Here is a 19,706-nt window from a genome sequence, read left to right as displayed (position 1 = left end):
TCTTTGAGCAAGAAAGAATTCCTAGAATAATTTTTTAAAAAACATATTCAAATGAATAAAGGTTGCAAACAAAAGGTATACAATGAAGATGATAACCTTGCACACAAGTTCACACTAGAGCATTCTCTAGTCACAAAAGCTAATTATTCAAAAATATGTTTCCTATTTACCCTTGAGGGCTATTTAAAGACTTTTTAAGAATAACCAAACTAACAACTCTTAATAACCACCTAACAAACTTAACAACTAACCAACTCACTTCTAGTTAACTTCTTAGCTCCAATCCTAACAAACTCCCCTTTATTCTAAGTCCTAACAGAACTTATGGAAACAACTAATGACATATCTATACGATGTTTTATGCTTGTTTTCGTATGCTCTCTAGGATAGCTTATGAAAACAACTTATATGAAAGCAGTTTGACATTATTTTATCTTCTCTTATAGAAATATTGTATACATATACACTTGTATGGTAGATGCTTATGCTATAAACACTTATTTAAGGTGTTTATCCATACAGGGCATGACCTTCTAGTCACATAGTAACAATCTCAATCGTTGCGCAAAATCCCCCATCACTCAACATTCATGGCATGATTGGCAATAAGTTATCTCTTCTATTTTACTTTTCCTTCATATTCAATAAGTTTTCTTATGTTCTAGTCAATTACCTTGCTGAAAATGAGAACTGGTTGTGATTGTGAAAACTAATTTTAGTAAGTACAGTGGAAACACAAGGATTGAAACAATTTGGCAATAAACAATCAATACTAGATCATCATTCATCACAGGCCATTGTACATAAGTACAAGCAAGTCATTTTTACACCATGAAAATAAAATTGCTTCCATGGTTTACAAACAACAATCGAGAACAACCTGCATACATTCAAAAGAATAAAGCAAAGAAAACAATCAAATTTTACACTACTGCCTAAAGCATGGTCTTGACCATGTTCTATATACACTGCACTCTGCACACCTTTTGCATTCAAACAAATTCAAGATAAAATACTGTAATAATGTATTGAAAAAACCAACATATATGCTATAATGCTATGCACCACACCAATGAAAAAAGAAAATGAACATTTAAATTCTGCAAACTTAATTCTCTCTGTCGCATTATTTGACTTTAATATCCCCCTTTGCATCTGAGGACAAGTTTTTGGGTGGAGATTTTCCAATTATAGCCTTCTTTGCTTTCACTAATGACTGTTTTACCTTTGATATAAGGTTGTTTGACTGCTTCTGAGCTGGCTTGGCTGGAGTTTCTTTTGGAATGTCCTTGGATGTTATTGTTGTTGTATCATTTTCCTTGGTGGCTTCAACCTCAGCTTTTACTGGCTCCTCTATTCGTTCTTTCTCGGAATTATTCTCTCCAGTTTGAATAGTTTCCTCCTCATCTTTTTCTTCGAATTTAGATGCAAGTGTTTCTCTAACAGGTTCACTTACAGCTTTGGAGATTTCATCCACCTTTTTGTCAGCATCGCCTACTTCAGGAGTAGCTGTCTTTGCCTCATTCTGTTCATCAGTCTTCTTGATGTCAACCTCCGACTCTCTCGAGGATACTTGGACAGCATCAGGTGTTTCTGGCTCCTTCTTTTCATCTTCTGCAGCAACAACAGCCTTTTCCTCGACACTGGTAGTGTTCTCCGTAACACCAACCACTTCTTTTGATGACACCCCTTCAATCACATCAGTGAAACTTGATTCTTTCTTACCATCTTCTACAACAACCTTTTCTTCAACTTCGGGGGAAGGTTCCACTAGATTTGCAGGGTTTGTCTGAGTTTCCTCATTTAGTGAAACTTCTGCAGTATTAACAGTGGTTTTAGTTTCACTTTCCTCCTCTTTTATGGTGTCATCCAGCGATCCTTCAATTTTTTCAGTTGCTTGCTTAGGCTCCACCTCCTTAATAGTTTCCACAACTTCCTCACCTACTTGTAATGGTTCTATTGCCTTTTCTGCCACTCCATTAGACACAGGAATTACTTCCGATTCTGAGTTGTCGATCTCTTTCACCACCTCCACTGCATCAACTGTTTGTTCTTGAATTTCAGCTTCTTCCTTTGGCTTTTCTTCTTCCTCCTGTTTGATGGATTGAATTCCTAATTCACTTTGGTTTTCATCCACTATAGTAACCACAGGATCTGCTTCTGTTTCTGTCGGCTCTACTTCGTCGACTTTAGTCTCTTTCAATGGCGCTGCCTCCAATTCTAATTCTCTTGTTTTTTCTTCTACAGCAATGACATCATTGGTTTCTGTTGAAAGCTGTTCTGGTTCTTTCTGATTTTCCGAAACTTCAGTAACCACGAGTTCTTCTTTTCCTGTTTCTGTAGGTTCAACTTCAGTAACCACAGGTTCTTCTTTTTCTGTTTCTCTAGGCTCAACTGAAGTAATCAAAGATTCTGTCTTTCCATTTTCTGTAGCCTCTACCTCGCTGTTGTTGGTCTCTTCCAATATCTCCTCTGTCGTCTTTTCCTCAATGGCCTCAGCTGAAGTTTCAACAATTGGAATTGTGTTTGGTTGCTCTGCCTCATCTGATGTTTCTTGCGACTCTTTTTCTGGTTCGTCGGTTACTTTGTGCTCTTCTGTTGCCACAAGCTCTGCTTTTCCATTTTCTGTAGGCTCTACTTCGTTGTTGTTGGTCTCTTCCGATAGTTCCAGTGTCGTCTTTTCCTCATTGGCCTCAACTGATGGTTCAACAATTGCAGTTGTGGTTGGTTGCTCTGCCTCATCTGATTTTTCTTGCAATTCTTTTTCCAGTTCTTCAGTTACTTCATGCTCTTCTATGGCCACAGGCTCTGCTTTTCCTTTTTCTGTAGGCTCTACTTCATTGTTGGTCTCTTCTGAAAGTTCCACTGTTGTCTTTTCCTCATTGGCCTCAACTAAGGGTTCAACAATTGCAATTGTGTTTGGTTCCTCTGCCTCATCTGATTTTTCTTGAGATTCTATTTTTGGTTCTTCGGTTACTTTGTGCTCTTCTGTTTCCACAAGCTCTGCTTTTCCTTCGTTGTTGTTGGTCTCTTCCGATAGTTCCACTGTTGTCTTTTCCTCATTGGCCTCGGCTGAGGGTTCAACAACTGCAGTTGCGTTTGGCTGTTCTGCCTCTTCGGATTTTTCTTGCGGTTCTTTCTCTGGTTCTTCGGTTACTTTGTGCTCTTCTGTGGATACAGGCTCTGCTATTTCTTTTTCTATAGGCTCTACCTCATTGACCTCGGTTGAGGATTCAACAATTGCAATTGAGTTTGGTAGCTCTGCCTCTTCGGATTTTTCTTGCGGTTCTTTCTCTGGTTCTTCGGTTACTTTGTGCTCTTCTGTGGCCACAGGATCTGCCTTTTCTTTTTCTGTAGGCTTTACCTCATTGACCTCGGCTGAGGATTCAACAATTGCAACCGAGTTTTGTTGCTCTGCCTCTTCAGATTTTTCTTGTTGTTCTTTCTCTGGTTCTTCGGTTACTTCGTGCTCTTCTATGGCCACAGGCTCGGTTATTTCTTTTTCTGTAGGCTCTACCTCATTGACCTCAGTTAAGGTTTCAACAATTGGAATTGAGTTTGGTTGCTCTGCCTCTTCGGATTTTTCTTGCAGTTCTTTCTCTGGTTCTTCTGTTGCTTCTCGATTTTCTGTAGCCACAGCAGGCTCAGGCTTTTCTTCCTGTTCGGCACTTGTTTCTGAAATTTCAGATGGTTTCACCTCCTCTTCTACAGATTGATTAGTCGCGATCGCATCACTTGATTTTTCAGTGGTGTCAACTGATTTTTCAATGGTTTCAGCTTCTGCGATGCCTTCTTTCTTGGGTTGATTCTCTTCATTGGTTTGTACAGGTTCCGTTTCTATTTGCTGTGATGTTTCCTTCTCAGGTGGTTCAGTGGATATTGTCCCATCTTGCTGGCTTATTGCTGCGTCGTGTACTAGTTCTGCGACAACGACACTGATAGTCTGCGATTCAGGAACTAGATCTTTCTCTTTCAGGTCGTCTGCAACTGCATCTGTAACAGCTTCTAATGGCACTGAATCATCGGTTTTTTCAACAACAATAGCAGGTTCGGCTGAATCATCAGTTTTTTCAACAGCAACAGCAGGCTCAACCTTCTCGTCATTTCCTTTCTCTACAGCGGGAATTTGTGCATCATCAACTATGGCCGGTTTTGGACTATCTTCAACTGAAAGTTCCAATGCTGAAGAGTCATCAGTAATGATCTCTGCTGCGGAAAGCTCAGCCTTCACCTCATCTCCTTCTGTCTTGGACGAAGGAGTAGCTTGGCTTTGTGAATCGTCAGGCTTGTCGTCGTGTTTGTCTCCATTTTCATTGGCTAGGGAATTGATCTTTTCCGCGATAGCTTCGTCCTTTTCTTGCTTCACAAATTGCTATACAATAAAAGATGAAAAAACATTAATAGTTAAATAAAGATTGCTTACCAAAGAGACACTTATGCATCAACAAAAAGTTGATGTTTAGAAAACAATAAGGAGAAAACAAAGCAGGGAACATTTTATGAAACATGGTACATGGCTAAGCAAAGGATCTGTTTGGATTGACTTATTTGAATTTACTTACTGCCATAAGCACTTGTGAGACTGTTTGAAAGATCTTATAGAAACTTCAAACTAGTTTAGGACATATCTATAAGTTGATTTTGACTTATATTTATAGGCTCTCAAGGAAGGCTTATGAAAACAGCTTAGCATTTATAAGAAAACAGTTTAATTCTATTTTATCTTTTATTATAGAAATAGTTTATATATAAGCACTTATATGATAAGCTCAGCCTTCACCTCATCTTCTGTCTTGGACGAAGGAGTAGCTTGACTTTGTGAGTCGTCAGGCGTGTCATCATGTTTGTCTCCATTTTCATTGGCTAGGGAGTTGATCTTTTCTGCAATAGCTTCATCCTTTTCCTGCTTCACAAATTGCTATATAATAAAAGATGAAAAAACATTATTAGTTAAATGAAGAGTGTCTATAAGTTGTTTATAGCTTATTTTTATAAGCTCTCAAGGAAAGTCTATGAAACAGCTTAGCATTTATAATAAAATGGTTTGATTTTATTTGACCTTTTATTATAGAAATAGTTTTATACATAAGTACTTATATGATAAGCCAGTATGCTATAATCACTTAATTAAGCTATTTATTCAAACGGAGCCTAAAGCACTGAGATCACAATTTCTTTCCACATCTTCATATGTTTCCTTAAAACAAACTAAGTTTGAAACATATTCTCATTTAAAAAGAAAAGACAGGTGGAGGACTCTATGGAAGGCTCATATTAGCAAAAAGCATCACAGTTCCAATATAGAAGAAAATTCAGTCTTTGTCACATCTTTGAAATCTACTGCCATGATATTATTTAGTTTATTCATAATTTGTAAGTTTGCATAGATTCTAACTTGTCTAAGACTCTAGTGCAAAAGAACCCTGTGAGAGGGAAGGAATCATTCAACTTTGATAAAAGTTTAACACTTTTTCCCTTTTTTTCTTTCTTGCTTTTCCTTATGGACCATATCCATAGGACTTCAAGTTTTTCTATCATAAATATATTTTATGAAATTGAATATTATATGCTATGTTTTTTTTCCCAGATAGACGAAATGACAAAACCATTATAAACTCACACACATAAGTGATGGAGCCCGGTCATGACGTCCGACCTAACAATTTCGGCATTTTTGCCAGTTGAACTAGGATTTGTGAACTATATACTTTGTGTTTGATATTCTTAAATTTCTAGCTCTATTACCCCTTCATTTTTTACATGATCAAAAGAATATCTGGAACATTTGAGGAATACCATATAGTTTTCAAATTTATTTTGGTATGGTACAATTTAAATCTATTGTTTCATAAAAACTACTCAAAATCCTCAGTACTGCTCAATTCTAGTGACTTCCATAACTTTTATAGTACAAAGTACAAACTAGTTTTAAATCCAATCTGTCCCTTCATGCTATATATATGAATCAACAAATCTTTAACAATTTTTAAGATCTTAATATTATTATAATTATGTAACCAAAACAAATCAGAGATATATATATATAATATAAGCTTGATTCAACTAAAAGAAAACACAGAAAACTACATGCAAGCTTTGATCAAAATAACTTATGCTTAAAAAGTATAAACAATATCAAGTAGATCAAGATCAAACCTCAAGAATAGTAGAAGTATGATGATCAGAAGCAAGCTCAACAGTTTCAGTAGCCATGATGATGATGATGAGAAATCCAAGCTTAAAAAAAAAGTGAACTTACAAGTGAAGTTATTAAGAACTTAACTAAGGTTAAGAAACAAATAAAGAAAGTTTCAAGTGAAGAGAATAATATGGTTGGCAACAACTCCAGGAAAGAACAAGTTGTTATTACAATGAAAAGGCAGAAACATAGATGTTTGACAGACTGTATGTCACATGAGCTGATGGTATACTATTGTGGTCTCAATGATTTAGTTAGGAGGGAGATTATAATTATTAGGATTAATGTGGTACTAAAGTTTTTACATTAAAATACAAAAAAGTATATATATAAATTAGTAAAGTTGATGTTATTATAGCTGGATTGAGCTGTAGCAAAGTGACTAGCTTTATTGGAGAGTGATTAATGGGGACCAGATAAGTTTGCCAAGAAATTTTTGCATGCATTTAACGGTTGAATGTTGAAAATGTTTTAGGGCCCTCCTGTTGAAACTATAGATAGTAGTATATTATCTCCTTGTGGACTGTGGTTTGGTTTGTTAAGATTCTTGAGAAAATTTTAATTATGTCTTGTTTCAGATTATGGAAAATGATTAATAAATACTTAGATTGGAGGAGAATTTATGTATAGTTTAATACAATAAATACCAACTCATGTATTTAGACTAAAATAGGCTTCCCGTAAGCCATTAATTTGATCTAGCGATAGGGCATTTGAATAGTATATCAGAGATGTTTGATTTTCAAATCTATTATAAAAAAAAAGTAGGCTTCTTGTTAACCAAGTAATTGACTCGGGTGATTATTATTTTTTTTTTTGAAGGGGACTCGGGTGATTATTGAGTTTCCCCTAAAATAAGTCATTTGAGAGATTTTGAGTTTGATTTTTTATAGGAACAAATTTTTGTTATACTTTACTTATTTTATGGTTGAACTATAGATTACTAGGGCCCGTGAATATTAGAGGGTTAATATAAAAACAATAAAAAAAATAGACTTCTTGTTAAAAAAAAAAGACCAAAATATGGTTCTGTTAATTAATAATGATAATAATAATCTTAAGGCAACTTGTTTATTTTAATTAAACCGCCATTAATTTTTTTATTATGATTATATAGAGTACATCATTATGGTGGTTGTCACTTGCTAGTTGCTACCATCAAGTCAAAAATATATCATAATTAAGGTGTGAGGACATTATTTCTTATTACATCAATTTTATGCATCTAAATCTGGTATAGGACACAGGAATAAGTTTGTTTGTTTTCTAAATAAGATAAGATATTATATATATATATATATATATATATATATATATATATATATATATATATATATATATATATATATATATATATATATATCTTTAATTATCAAAGTATCATCTTGCTTTTGCTTTTTCTATATTCAAACTTTTGTACAGATTGTATCCATTGCTGTCAATGTACATATATGTATTGAGATATTGGTGAAGATGTATATGTAACTAATAAAAATAAAAAAATAAAAAAGTGGTATTTTGATTTGATTGAATGTATTTATAAAAAAAATGTATGACAACTAATATTTTTCTTATCATTTTCTCTACCAAAATTTCCTTTTAGTTTTGACAGAAGTATATTATAAACTCTAGAAGTATGATATGAAATAAAGTGAAAATGTTCATCTGATGTCAGTATAGTAGTAAGAATTAATTTTGTATTTTAAAGAACGGAATTTAAATTCCTTCTATAACAATTGTAAAATGGAATTAAAACCACCATTATTAATAATATTTCTCGTTTTTTCATTTTTTAACAGAAAATAAAAAATAAAGTGAAAACAATATGAAGATTTCATAAGTATAATGAAAAGTAAAATAAATAAATAACATAAACCATAGAATTATTTACATGAGGCCTAATGTTCAATTTCTACTATTAACTAATCTTTTCTCTTCATATCTTAATTACTTATTAACATCTGTCTAGTCTATAGAAACAAAACCGTCGTATAATCAAGATATTAATGAGCTCCTCCTAAAACGAATCATTTAGGAAAATACGAGTTCCATAATTGGTGAGAACAATTTTTGTCAAACTTTAATTATCTCATAAGTAAATTTTGAATTATCATGACCGCCTTCCTTTAAAAATCAGAGGATTAATACAAACAATTAAACGTTTTGTATAGTTGAATTAGGCCTAACTCAATGGTGTTGGGCGTGAGTGAGTGTATTAAGAAGTCTCACATTGACTGTGAGATGACATGGACATGAGTTTATGAAGTTGAGATAATTTTCACAACTGGTTTTATATAGTTGAATTAGACCTAACTTTCAATTTTAATACAGTATGATATTAGAGTCTATTATTTCGGACTACCTATCATTTATATCCACGCACAAAATCTAATAGTAATAGACGTGAGTTTATTAAAAGTGGCATCCCTCATCATACAACTCAATTTTATAAAATGAAAATTGTCTCTACTTATAAATTCAATTACATATCATCTCTCGGTAGATCATACTAGTTAAGTATTGTCAAGGGCTAAGGAGAATTATTATAAATTAATTTCAAACTGATAAAAAAATTACTGAAGTTAATTTTTTAACAATTTGAAGGACCAATTTAAAGGTCAGGTCTGTTCCACGATTGAGTAGTCGAATTTGCTTTGATTTTTAATCTTAGATTTATTTTTTATTATGACATAATTTTCAAACATGGATTAAGACATAGCACTTCTATGAAAATGATGTTGCCTCATATCACTTTAGAACACTGTTGGCGTTTGTATATTGGGTCATTGGGTGGCTACTCCCACCTCATCTAATTTGTTGAAATAATAAAACTTTTGTGAACATTATAATATAATGTTGCTTTCAATAGAATTATTTACTATTACTATGTATGTCTTGGTTTATTCAATAAATCCAAATTGAAATGTCACATGAGAAGAAACCAAAAACAAAAAACATAAGCAAAAAATTATTGTGTTAATGCTATGATTCGGATAATGTATCATAGTGTTTGTTTTGCATTCTTTGGTGATATCATAATTAATGGTTCAAAGTTGAAACAACTCTGATTCATTAGTGCGATCGTGTGACTGAATCACAATATATTTGTTGGTAGATTTGTGTGTTGATCACCGTATTGAAAGTTTTTCTGTTGATGAAGAGATTAGACATTGACTATTGGTGTTTGTTGCTAATATAGAGGTACAAGTAGGTGTAGTGTCACGCCATTGATCAATAATTATAGAAGAATTAATGTTGAGAACAAAGGTATGGTAGTAGGAAACATTAACATACTCAAGTTTGCTGATTTAAAATTAGGTTGCAAGGTATACACGCAGAGGCATTTGATATTCGGTGGATTCCGATACTTTAAAAATGGCGAAAAATTGTGTCCGACGCGTATTCGATACCGATACGCATTTGATATGTCTCGATACCGATACATGTTTGATATGTTCCGATACGCGTATTAGAGAAGTATCAGACAATTAATATATTTTAAAAAAATGACTGATACGCGTATAGAGAAGTATTGGACAATTAATATGTTTAAAAAAATTGTGACCAACAACTAAAATACGTGACATGATACCGATACGATTTTAATGACTCCTTTTTTGTGACCAATTTTTGGGATGTTTCTCTTCCAACTAAAATTACAGTTTTTCTCCCATTCAAAAATATAAGTTGGAACCAAGAGCGTTTATATGATATGACACGAGTTTCTTCTATCTTAATTAAAGTTTTGAATTTGATCCCTGATTTTGGCATACAATGACGTTAAAATTTTTAGGGAGAGTTTGACGTCAATTTAGGTCCCACAAGGCTCAAAGAGTTTGTCTTTGCAGTTGTGCAACGAATACTTGATTTATGCAACAACAAAAAAGTTGGAAGGTCTTTTAAATACGGACTAAGATGTTTTCATATAAAAAATGAGTCTTTTATTCAATACATTTGACTCAAGTGGTTAATGAGCTTTCCTTAAAACAAAACATTCAGAATAACCCAAGTTCGAGATTTCTGCTCAAAACAATTATAGGTCAGACTTTATTTACCTCGCGGTTAAACTTTGAATTATCTGGACTCCTTTTTTATGAGAAACAGAGTTAATTAAAAAAAAATCATTTTTAAAACCCGGCCTACATACAAAAAATGAGTAAAAAATTATAATTTTTTTTTTAAAAAAAAAACATGAGTAAAAATGAGTATTTTTTAAATTTCTTTTTAGTAAAAAAATACCAAAATGCAACTCAAATTTACGAGGAAATGAGACGAGATGGAAAACATGAACTCCATTAGGAAACCTGAACTCCGTCGGATATAAGATTTAAAGTTCTACATTTCATTCCGGTTAAGAATTAGAATGAATATAAAGATATCCGAACATTATAAGTTTGAGTTTGAGGAAAAAAAAAATTTCCGTCCGATCTCATTGACATCCCTAATTGAATGCTCGAATTTGAAAATGTACTATAGATCAACATTGATCAATATCTCCTAGAGTCTAGTTAAATAGAAACGGAATAAATTACTTGTTTAGAGTAGACAAGTTTGGTATTTGACTCCTTTGACTCTATCTTCTTGCTCTTTTCTGTAATTGCAACTTGCCTTTTTTCCACTAATTAATCCCTTCCACCACCTCTCCCATCCTCATTTATTCAAATAATGAAACTTTTTCCTTTACTTCCCGACACAAATTAACTTCCATGGAGAAAGCCAACTAATTAAGCACATGTATGCATTTTTCTTTAGTTTGGACTTTGTAGGATTTTTCTTTATTGTTTAAAAAATATAATATGGTTGCATTGTTCATTTTTCACTTAAACTGCTCAAATCTCTCTTCTTTTAGCGTCATACCCCGACTACTCCTCTTTCACTGACTTCTACTTGTCTTTTACTAGCTTATTTGTACCCAGCTTTATGATTGAACTCCCCTCGGTCAATCATCACTCGACAGCAGCTCCGTCCTAGTGTAGGCTAAAGAAGTAAAGTCTTTACCTCTATCGCTTGATTGAAAGGATCAAACATTTTTCCCTACTTTTAACAACAGAACGAATTATATTACTAATATAAGTAAGGTAAACTTAAAGCACTTGGGGTGGCATAACAAGTTTTTTGGTAAGACATAACAATAGATTTGAGATGACTTAAGTCTTAAATAGTAAAATTATTGATAAAATTTAGAAGATTATGTACGATGTAATAAGTTTTTTTATGTATAAAAAATTAATTAAATCTCACGTGTCTTTTGTAAGATCTCACATATCTTGAAATGATTTTATATTTCTTGAAATAAAGACATTCACAAAATATTTACTTTCTCAATCTCACAATAAGTGTAGTATAAAAAATTGAATGTGTAAAATCCTAAAATTTTCAATAATAGAGCAGTCGGATTCTAAAATCAAATACACGTTGAGAGTTTTGAAACTCCAGCAATATATTTTTTATGAATTTAAGAGGGGGCGAAAAGAATGACGATTGCTCTTCACCACCCCACCCACCCACTCACACACACCCACAAAACTTGAGGTAAAACTTCATAGGTTAAAATGCAACCCCCCTAATAAGAGATATAGGCAAAAATATCAAATTCCCTGCCATTTCAGCAATAAGATTCTCCTCGTCGTGATTTAAACGACGAAAGCAATATGACCTTCTAACTTTAGTTTGATATGGTGATTGCGTTTTTCACAGATAAAAGTAACTTTCCTTTTTATACTCGCCAAAAAATAACCATGGCACATAAACAGACATCCACATTTTCAGGATCTTCTGTTTTCTCATTTCAACGTCTTTTGAGTTCCTATGTAGACAACCAACTCCCGTTCACACACCAAAAAAAAAAATCCTTTAAGAATCATTATCAGAGTTTACTATCACTGCCGAAAAATCTATATATCATTGATACGCTTCACAACGAACCTGGTCAATCAAATTATGTCAAACAAGATATGTATTATTCGTGCAAAAGTTCATGCACCATTGATTTAACAATGTTTGGTTTGAATTCATCAAGAGTCTGAATCATAACTAAAAATATATAATAACATATCACAATTCAAAGATATAAAAATAGTTAAAACACAAATAACAATAGAAAAAATAATAATAATAATAATAATTTCAAACCTATCGGGAGATAGAATCTGGTAGGTGTTAAAGTTCATGCCTATCGGGAGATATAATCTGATAGGTGTTAATATAAGAAATTGGGGTTGTGCAATTTATCCTACCGAAATTTATCTCCTGATAAGATGTCACCGGGTTTTAACTCCCGATAAACAATTTTAGGGACAATTTTGGAAATTTTGGAAATTTTGGGAGGCTCTGAGCAATTAAGGGGGGCGAAGAGCAATTCCCAAAAAGAATAGTCCTAAATCAGACCAAGTTTGTTGGGTTATATTGTATGGGCAAAGGTTTGGATAACGGTCGTTATTTCTTCCGTTTAAGACTACTGCAAATAACAAATGTTTCTCTTCCCACTCCCTATGTTTCTTTTCTACTCCCTGCATTTCCTTTTTTTTCTCTTGGATAAGTATTTCGGAACGCTTTTTTCGAATTTTTTACCTTGAAAAAAAACTTCGGAATTTTTTTTCTGAATTTTTTTCGAATTTGAACTAGAAAAACTTCGGAAAATGCATTCCGAAGTTTTTAACAAGAGCAAAAATGAAAATCGGGGATAAAAAGAAACACGAGGAGTGAGAAGAGGAAAATTCGCAAATAACGAGGAAAGGTGTTTAAGGGGTAAATTCCTACATTTTTTAAAAAAATATTATGTTTTCAGATATCTATGCGTGCTACATAGTACATATATTTAGTAGGGATTATAATGATTTCAATCAATAAAAAAATAAACATTAAATTTCACCAAAAGATACATTATAAAACATATTAAAGAGTGTGTCAGTGTACTTTCACAAATTCAAACTCAACTGGTAAAAATAACAAAATTATTAGGTTGGATGTTGATCAAGGTTCAAACTCTAACTCATCAACTTGTATATGAGTTTTCATTAACTATTGTGCCATTTTGTCCATCTATAAAAATAAAAAAAGAATATGTTGCTAGATCAACAGAGGTTGGATCTAGCGGAAGGGGATATACTCTCACAATATGGAGAATAATTGTTCGAATCTCAACCGAAAGAGATACTCATATTTAGTATTTAACATGCCTCACATATGATTACTTTTAGTGACGTGAATCTTTATAAACCAAAAGAATAAATAAAAAAAGTGTGTTTCTAGATTTTTTCGTTGAGAAATGATATTTGTACAACAATTTTTGACAACTTTCTCTTTTATACTCATATTATATTCTTATATTATCTCTTCCTTTTTCTCTCTCTATTGTTATTGTCCAATAAGAATAAAGGAAAGAAAAGTTGTTCCAAAATTGTTGTTCAAATAACACACCTCTTTTTCGTTTGAGCAATTAATTAAGATGAATTTCATTGATCTTAGAGCCTCTTTTGATACGCTCCTTCTCTAAAATGAGAGGTATTTGAAAAGACACTATGATGTTAGAAAATATTTGAATTAAGTGTGTTTTATTTCCTTAAAATAAACTTATATTCATACATGCATGTGAGTGAGAATGAATCTCTAATGTGATTATGTAACCCAATCTTGAAGCAACTGAGAACAAAAAGATGATGAAATTATTATAAGTACAATAAAATAGTCATGTTAAGGGAGACACAAATAATGGCTTAGCTTAGGTGTGTGCAATAACCATCTAGTTAGAATATTTTTTAACACATGATCTAAAATGAGATTGATTGAGAAGACACAACTCCTTATTAGAAGCTCAAATCAAATAGTAGTTCATGAACAAATCTACCAAAATTCACAATCAAGCAATGATGTAAGTTTATCAACAAAGTTGACTAGAGAGAAAAATTGCAAAAGTGAAAATGTAATTACTCAATGATATGGGGTAGAAGGGAACATTTCAACTAGACAATGCTTTTTATAAGTAATTGATTGATGGGGTTAACACTTTTTTGTGGTGCGCTTTTGTTTATTACGCTTTTGTTCCTTCAGATAATCTAATTTGACCATAAATTTTAATTAATATATAAAATCAAATGTTAGCAAATAAAATATTGTTCAATTTATCTCGACGAATATTTTCAAAATATAAAATTTTCATAATTTTTTATAATAGATAATTCAATATATTAGTGATCAAAGTTATGTGGTAAAAAATGACACTAAAAAAAAACAGATGGAGTAATTAAAATCTCTTATAGTTTTGCCTTGTTATTCAAGTTAATTTTGTTATACTTTTTTCTTCTTATGTTTATTGGTTATTTTTCCTCTCTCAATTTGCTACACATAACAAACTAACTAATCGGAATAAGTTACTTAATAATGAATGACTATTATAAGTATTAACCTTCTAATTATGAATGGAAGAAAGTCATTTTATCTAAAAAAAATGGAAGCAAGTCATGAAAGAGACTCTCCTCAGCTGTTTATGTCATTATCGGTTATTGCTTGATAAGACCAAAGATTAATTAAGCTGTTTTTAGAGACAAAAATAATTAAGATGTTGTTAACAAAAAATTATGAAACATGCATGTGTTGTGTTTCAGACAAGCTTTAATGGGCTATTTTATCAAGATAACATAAGTCTTTTCAGATTTGAAATTTTTTTTGGTTTTTCTCTCCACCTCCAAATTTCTCTTTTCGCGCAAAACATGCAGAAAATTTCGGAAAATATTTTTCGAATTTTTTTTCTAGTGTAAATTTTGGTAAAAATTCGGTAAAATTTACATTGCAAAAAATTTGAAAAACATTTTCCAAAATTTTTTGCGCAGAAATAGAAATTTGGCGGGAAAGAGAAATCATCTTTTATCTTTTAGTTATCCAACAAAATGAATGTGGAAGTTGGCTTGCCACAAATTCTGCCCCATCGTTTATAGTGGACCAGCGATCGTTAATCTCAAACACACACTACAAATAATGGGGCAGAATAACATGTTCAATTTTTTTTTTGACACAAAAAATTAATTTTATTATTAAAAATTATAATATGTTTCTTGTGGACCGTCTGATTTTTCCAATTAAAATCGGACGGTCACTAATATTCCAAATCCGTATTAAATCCAATTTTCTTTTGTACTAGTACTTTAGTTAGTTTAGTATTACTCATCATACATATAGTTGACAAGCACATATTGAAATCCGAAATTTATTCAAAATATTTTATATTGAATCAATGTCTCATATGCTTTGCAACGTTGAAATGAATAATAAGAGACACTTAAATCACATTGTTGTTCTTTTCAATCGGTCAAAAATATACGTTTTTTTTTTAGGTTTCGGTCAAAAATATACTACTAGTAATGTTAGTGGGAGATTCAAAACTATCTTGTGATTGTGAATATCATGCCAAAAGTACTCCATCAATGGAAACTATCGAGAGATTGTACCAGTGACATTGAAGAGACTTAGTTTAATTTCGCAACAGTACAATCCCTTTTGACCTTGTCGGTGAATATTGTTCTGGATATACCAAAATAGTCTCACATCGCTTGGTAATTGAGGCTAAGGAGTGTTTATATACAACATCCACACTTTTCAAACCGTCGAGGTAAACCGTATCGGGTTAACCCCAAAGCGGACAATCTCTCGAATATGTAGACTTGAGATCAGATCGGAACAAATACCTTGCAGGACTTGATGGTGGCTACAAACCGTAGTTTTTGTTATATATAAAAAAAAAAAAAAATCAAGCTGTAGTCTGTGGATATTTCTCAGGTCGACCCAATAATTTTTAATAATATGTAATATCTATTACTAATATATTAAAATCGATTATCACAAAAGTTCCTACTTTATCCTTATTACTTTTAACCAGGTTGCAAGTTTTATATCCTTCATTGTAATTTTACTAAAATAAATATTAAAAAAAATATAGAAAGATGATATGCTAAAAAAAGAACAAAATAAAAAAATAAATTATAGATAGGAACAAAACATAACGATCTATACATAAGAATAGGAAAATAATAATAATAATAACAATATAATAAAGTTAATTAGTATCAAAATGACTAAATTACCTTAAATATTCCTAATAAAATTTCTAATTTTTTATTAAAAATATACACGGGGACTATTATTTCTAATTTCTAATTTTTGAATAAATAAGTTTACAGAAATAATTAACACAATAATTCCACTTATATTTTAACAATATTATATACCAAATTTTTAAATATTTAATTTAAAATAAATTTTCTACATTAATATAGTGACTAACTCAAATATCGAATAAAAATTAATGGACTTGTGCGAATGCAGGTGTCTTTAAACTAGTTCATCATAAAAATAGTAATATGTAATATTCAAACCAAATTTTAATATATTGGTATTTTTTGTCTGTATATGTGACTTTTTTGTTTATAAAATCAAATAAAAAAATACTTTTTTGTTTTTTTTTTTTACAATGAAATAGTTTTTTCTTAGTAAACCTTGGTTCGTCCTTTCTATTTCTGCCACAACTTGTGTTTAATTATTTCATTCAATTGTTTCAAGAAAAATTATTTCATTCAATTAGTTTTTTTTTAAAGGTTATTTTAATCAAACAAGTACAAATAGATTATTCTTGAAATTATATTAGCATGTTAGGATAGTCTTATTGAATTATATCATCACATTGAACTAACACAAACGAGTTTGAACATCGTATATATTCACAAAAATATTAGCATATTGGGCTAGTCTTATTGGATCAGATCAACACATTAAATTAACACAAATAATTTGAACATCACATCTTTACAAAAATCTGAAGACATTATATTTTATTGATCTCTTATATTTATATGTTCTTAGTGTAAAGTAAAAAAAAATATCTCATGAAAATAATGATCTATAAGGATTGGTCTTTAATTTCTTGTCAATTAGTTGTCCGTTGTAATATTGGATTAGGAAAAGATGGTTTTAAAGATAATTGCATACTAAGCAATAGCATCTCCATTTTTCAATGGCATGTGGATTATGTCTCCCCTCTCGTTCAAATGCCCATTATGATCTTCCAAAATCTATCGTTTCATGAATTCACCTCACAAATTTCCCATCAACATTATAGTATGTATATATATAACAACTTTAAATATAAGCTTATAAAATCATATGTTTTGTTTTATGCAATTGCTAGTTACTAGTAATACTATCAAAGCTTGCAACGTGATAAGACATAGGCCGTGCAATATATGCCTTAAGTTGGAATGAGTTCAAGGAGAGTTTCCACAAAGATTCAAAGAACCAAATTATGTCTCAACTTATTTGGAATCAATAATATATAGTCGGGTCTTTGATTTTTTGGCCTAAGAAAAATTATATGGTAGTATATTTCTAAAATATATGAAAAGATTGATTAAAAAAATGGAATAAAAAGGTCCAATAATTTTTAATCTGTTTTCGTTAAAAATAATTTGAAAGGTTTTGTTATTCAAAAAGATTAGCGGCGCAGATTGTTGTTTGTCTACCTTTTGTTCATCTATAAATATATATAATATGATCTTCTATCCAAAGTGGCTAGAAGGGGTGGTTTTTTGCCATTCAAAAAAAATAAAAAGGAGGTTTTTTTTTTAAAGTAGCTAAAGAGTATTTTGTTATTATTGATTATTGAGGAGTGCTAGCAACACACTCTTTAACAAACACACTATTTTCTATTGGTTAAAATTTATATGGGTCCCATAAAAGTTATATGGGTCCACATTTTTTATGGGACCCATGTGAATTTCAACCAATAAAAGAGAATGTGTTGGAGTGTGTTTGTTAAAGAGTGTGTTGCTAACATTATTCTTGATTATTATATGAATATTTTGTATCTTAATTACAAGTATGACTATTTTCTTTGTTATCAATGTTATTTAGAATTTAAATAAGGGTTATTCTTTTTAAAAAAATTTGCATCTTTTTTATTAAGGGTGAACCTCCAAATTATGGGTGTTTTTATATATCGGTAACCCCTATTAGCACGTAGGAGTTCTTAATGACCACTAAATTAGCAATAGAGGACAACTCCATAATTATTTATGTATATATAAAATTTCTCTAGTGTTTTTTAACTCACCAACCAAACTATCTACTTAGTTTTTTACTATCATGTTAACTATTTAGGCTTGATGGATACTTTAACATTTTTCTATTATGGTTATTAATTAGTTCATGAAAATTCTGCTTTTAGATTGCAATAGAACAATTTAAAATTAACTATTGAGCTCAAAAGGTTAATGATCTCTCCTTATAACTAGTTGTTCGGAAAAATTCAAATTCAATTTTTGGTAGAAACTTTTGTTTGTCAGACTTTATTTACCTCCCGTCCAAATTAATTCTGAATTATCAGAGTAGACATTCCCCTTTTAACCTGAGGGTTAAAAAAAAACAGTTCAAAACCCTTAATTCTATCTCTATGTATTCTTATTATGGCTATGTTTTTTCAACTTAAATTTGAAAAAAGAAAATATTTGGAATAAAGTTTGGACCTAGGACAGATGGCTTTTATAATGTCAAACACGGAGGGCCGTGTTGTTTAAGGGAAAGAGGGCTCCTTGAAAGGACAAGATTAATATTGCTCTTTTATTTCAACGTTAGTAATCAATGATTTTCTGGACAAATTTGAATCAAATAAACAAGAACAAAAAAAAAAAAAGACCAATAATATTAAGGGTGTTTTAATACTTTTTTAGTCCTCATTTGTGGCACAATGCATTGGACCTAAATAAAAAGTTTGATTATAAACATGGCCTACTACCAATATTGATTAATCTTGTCTTAAAAAAAATATATATCGACTAATCTTATAATATAGTATAACATATTCGCATAATATAGTATAAGATATTCGCATTGACAAAATGAGTGGATTTGTTAAATTGGGAGACCTTAAGCTCAATTTACTAAAATTTGCATACAAGTTCAAATGTTAACGAAGGTCTTCGTATGGTGTTTGTTTTGATATCCCGTTTTTTTACGGTGTTTGTTTTGTTCAGATTTGCAGATTTGATTCGATCTAAATTCAGTGTAAATTCAATGATATTAAAGTCGTCAACGTATGGGGGAGTTGGGCACCGTCAAAGGTATGGTCGTCTCTACTTGGCAAGCGCTTCTATGAATGGTGTGTTAATCTCATTGATTGTATAGTTCGTTAGCTTTTGGGGTATATTTTATTTGTGCCCGATGTAATTTGGGCGAATACTACTTGTACTTATCCTACGGTTGAGGGGAAAATACCTCTTGTATTGTTTCTATTTTTAATATAATACATATTTTTGTTCAAAAAATCAAAAAGGAATCGAAATCAATTTTTTGTATTGGGAAGAGTCTTGTTGTAAACTCTTTTAACAAAATTACAAATATTATTGAAATTTACATACACCGCAAGATCTATAATTTGAACTTAAATAAAAGTTTTTATTCTAACATTATCAATATTGTCAGTTGAGCTAAAATTTGTAGATAATTCCAAACATGATCGTGTTTC

General features: G+C 31.2%; 1 protein-coding gene across 1 annotated transcript; it reads right to left on the bottom strand.

Moving 5' to 3' along the window:
• Positions 1–742: 742 nt before the first annotated feature.
• Positions 743–6,840, bottom strand: LOC123902209 (titin). Its single transcript, XM_045951878.1, has 3 exons — positions 6,157–6,840; positions 4,781–4,918; positions 743–4,372 (listed from the first exon to the last, which is right to left on the bottom strand). The coding sequence occupies exons 1-3, from the start codon at positions 6,211–6,213 to the stop codon at positions 1,127–1,129; spliced, it is 3,441 nt and encodes a 1,146-aa protein (XP_045807834.1). The 5' UTR covers positions 6,214–6,840; the 3' UTR covers positions 743–1,126.
• Positions 6,841–19,706: the final 12,866 nt, after the last annotated feature.

Source organism: Trifolium pratense, linkage group LG1 (genome assembly GCF_020283565.1).
Source record: "Trifolium pratense cultivar HEN17-A07 linkage group LG1, ARS_RC_1.1, whole genome shotgun sequence".
Lineage (NCBI taxonomy): Eukaryota > Viridiplantae > Streptophyta > Magnoliopsida > Fabales > Fabaceae > Trifolium > Trifolium pratense.
This window is presented reverse-complemented; position numbering and strand designations above follow the sequence as displayed.

Excerpts from the sequence above, each read along its gene's own strand:
- LOC123902209 (XM_045951878.1), bottom strand. The coding sequence starts at position 6,213 with ATGGCTACTGAAACTGTTGAGCTTGCTTCTGATCATCATACTTCTACT. Across the intron at positions 4,919-6,156 it reads ATACTTCTACTATTCTTGAG|CAATTTGTGAAGCAGGAAAA; the intron begins GTTTGATCTTGA and ends TTTATTATATAG. Across the intron at positions 4,373-4,780 it reads CGTCCAAGACAGAAGATGAG|CAATTTGTGAAGCAAGAAAA; the intron begins GTGAAGGCTGAG and ends TTTATTGTATAG.